General features: G+C 38.0%; 1 protein-coding gene across 1 annotated transcript; it reads right to left on the bottom strand.

The window, feature by feature from the left end:
- Nucleotides 1–1,055: 1,055 nt before the first annotated feature.
- LOC110314986 (vomeronasal type-1 receptor 4-like) lies at nt 1,056–2,033 on the bottom strand. Its single transcript, XM_021189162.1, has one exon. The coding sequence runs from the start codon at nt 2,031–2,033 to the stop codon at nt 1,056–1,058; it is 978 nt and encodes a 325-aa protein (XP_021044821.1).
- Nucleotides 2,034–2,461: the final 428 nt, after the last annotated feature.

The raw sequence follows: 2,461 nt of genomic DNA, 5'->3' as shown, positions 1-2,461 counted from the left end.
CTTGTGATAATCTATGGGTGTAGCTTCTGACATTTCAGATGAATTGCACAGCAAATTCTCTGATCCTCTGACTCTTAAAAATCTTTCTAATCCCCCCTGAGCTTTAGGTTTAGGATTTGTGTTGTTGGTACATCTCTTGTAACCGGGATTCACTATTCTGCACTTTGGTTGGTCTTGGTTTTTTTATAATTGTCTCCATCTATTGCAAAGAGATGTTTCCTTGATGCATGGTGGATCCTTAAGGAGGCCTCAACCCTATACAAAGAACTGCAGGTAACTAAGGAAAGTCGTGAGCAGGAGAAATGGTCTTCCCCAGGGAAGAGCACACCAACTGTTTCAATTAAAATTGGGCATTCAATATCAAATGATCTGCCCTGAATACATGTATACAAGTCACATTATAAAGAGTAGGTAGTATTTATGTATTTAGGAACCCCTGCCCCCCCTACATAACAACAACTGAACAAAGGAGCCATGCATTTGAAAGAGAGCAAGAAGAAGCACACACAGCAGGGTCTGGAGGGAGGAAAAGGAAGGGGGAAACAATCTACTTATGTCATAATTTCAAATATGGAAGAAATAATTAAAAACATAGCAAAATAGTAAAAATAATTATTGGTGACTCAAAGTTAGCTATGATACAAGAACATCCACTGGATAACTGCTGGTTATTCCACATAAGAGTCCCACCCACAGCAGTATAAGAAATGGAAATTCATTTTTTCAATGGTTAAAAGGTGTTCCTTAGAACACCATAAAATGTATAAACTAAGCTACAAATGGTATGTCAAAATTTTGATTAGAATTATTTTAATAGAGAAAAATCAAGAAAGAAAGTATTGTTCAAAATATTTAACATATGTTCATTTTGGACAGAGTATCATAGTTTGAGTAAGTAATAAATGTTAAAATTATTAAATTATGTACATGGAGTTGTATTCAAGAAAAATGTTAACTACCTGAATTTTTAATAGTGTACAGAATGTCTGAATTATAACTAAAGTCATTTCAGTTATTCAAGGTCTACATTCAAGTTCTTTATTCAATGAAAATCATTAAGACACTGTTTTAATGACAAGTGTGGATTTCTGTTCAGCTGTGGAGTGAACTTTCAAACAGGTCATTCTCAGTACAGAAAATGAAGAAGTAAATTGCAAAATAACTTTATTATTCTTCATAAGTAAAAATGGGCAGATGGTTGGGTAGCATGCTGTTAAAATCACATTAATTGACTCCAATATTGGGATTTTTTCTTTTGCATAAAATCCATAAAGGCTCACAGAGTTGTTCAACCAATAAATTAACACAAAGCAGCTCACCAGAGACAGGATACTGTGAGTGGCTTTGTGCTCAGGAGATGGCTGGGAGGAAAGGCTTGGACTGTGGAGATGCTGGGATTTCTTGCGGTGTCTGTAGAGGAAAATCACCAAGTAGAGACTGGCCCACATCATGACAGCCACATAGAAGAGATCATGAATGATGATAATGCTAAAAAATGACCCTGAATTGTGGTTCCCAAATTGCTTGTTTTGACAGTAACCATCCAAATATCCATGACCAACATGAGTATTATTGGTTTTGGCTATTACCATGTCAACCATATACCCGAAGATGAGTAGGTTAATAAGCCAGGACCAAAGTAAGGAAGAAAAAATCCATGTAGAGAGTCTAGGCTTAAGCCAGGAGGCCAACTTAGAGTTACTGGAACTGATGGTGATGACTTGGGATGTGCTGAGAACAGAGGTGGTGCAGATGGACAGACCCCGGCTGACTCTGAATGAAAACAATACTGCCTTACAACCAACATCGTCCAGAAAATTGGGTACTCTAAAGGAAAACATGATCTCTTTTATCAATGCGAACATAATCATGAACATATTAACTATTGTCAGATGCATGAAAACCAAATCTATCAACTTTGTAAAATGAGGCCTGAAGAAGAAAGTGTATATATATAACATTAACAGTGATGAGTTCCCTATGACACCAAGACAAAACTGCAATATGGGAAAGATTTGGAAGATTGGAATCATGATGTTAATATGGGTCAGGTTTGTTAGGTCTAGAGTACCAAATGAATGGACTGTATTTTCAAACAATTTGAAAAATGATGTTTGTAGGAAAATATACTGAATGACAGCTCAGGAGCAGAGAGAAGTGATGAAATGTCCAACTCTTTTCTTTCCTTTCTTCCTCCTTCTCTTCCTCCACTTTTTTCTCCTTTGCCTCCTCCTCCTCCTCCTCCTCCTCCTCCTCCTCTTCCTCCTCCTCCTCTTCCTCCTCCTCCCCCCTCCTCCCCTCCTCCTCCTCCCACTCCTCTTCTTTGCTTCTTCTTTTGGTTTTTCAAGTCAGGGATTCTTTGTGTAGCCCTGTCTCGATCTTGTTCTGTAGACCAGGCTGTTCTCAAATTCATAGAGATCCATCTACCTCCACCTCCCAAGTGCTGGGATCAAAGGTTTGC

The sequence above is a fragment of the Mus pahari genome, unplaced genomic scaffold, assembly GCF_900095145.1.
Source record: "Mus pahari unplaced genomic scaffold, PAHARI_EIJ_v1.1 scaffold_9971_1, whole genome shotgun sequence".
Classification (NCBI taxonomy): Eukaryota; Metazoa; Chordata; class Mammalia; order Rodentia; family Muridae; genus Mus; species Mus pahari.
Note: the sequence above shows the minus strand (reverse complement) of the source record. Positions and strands in the feature narration are given on the sequence as shown.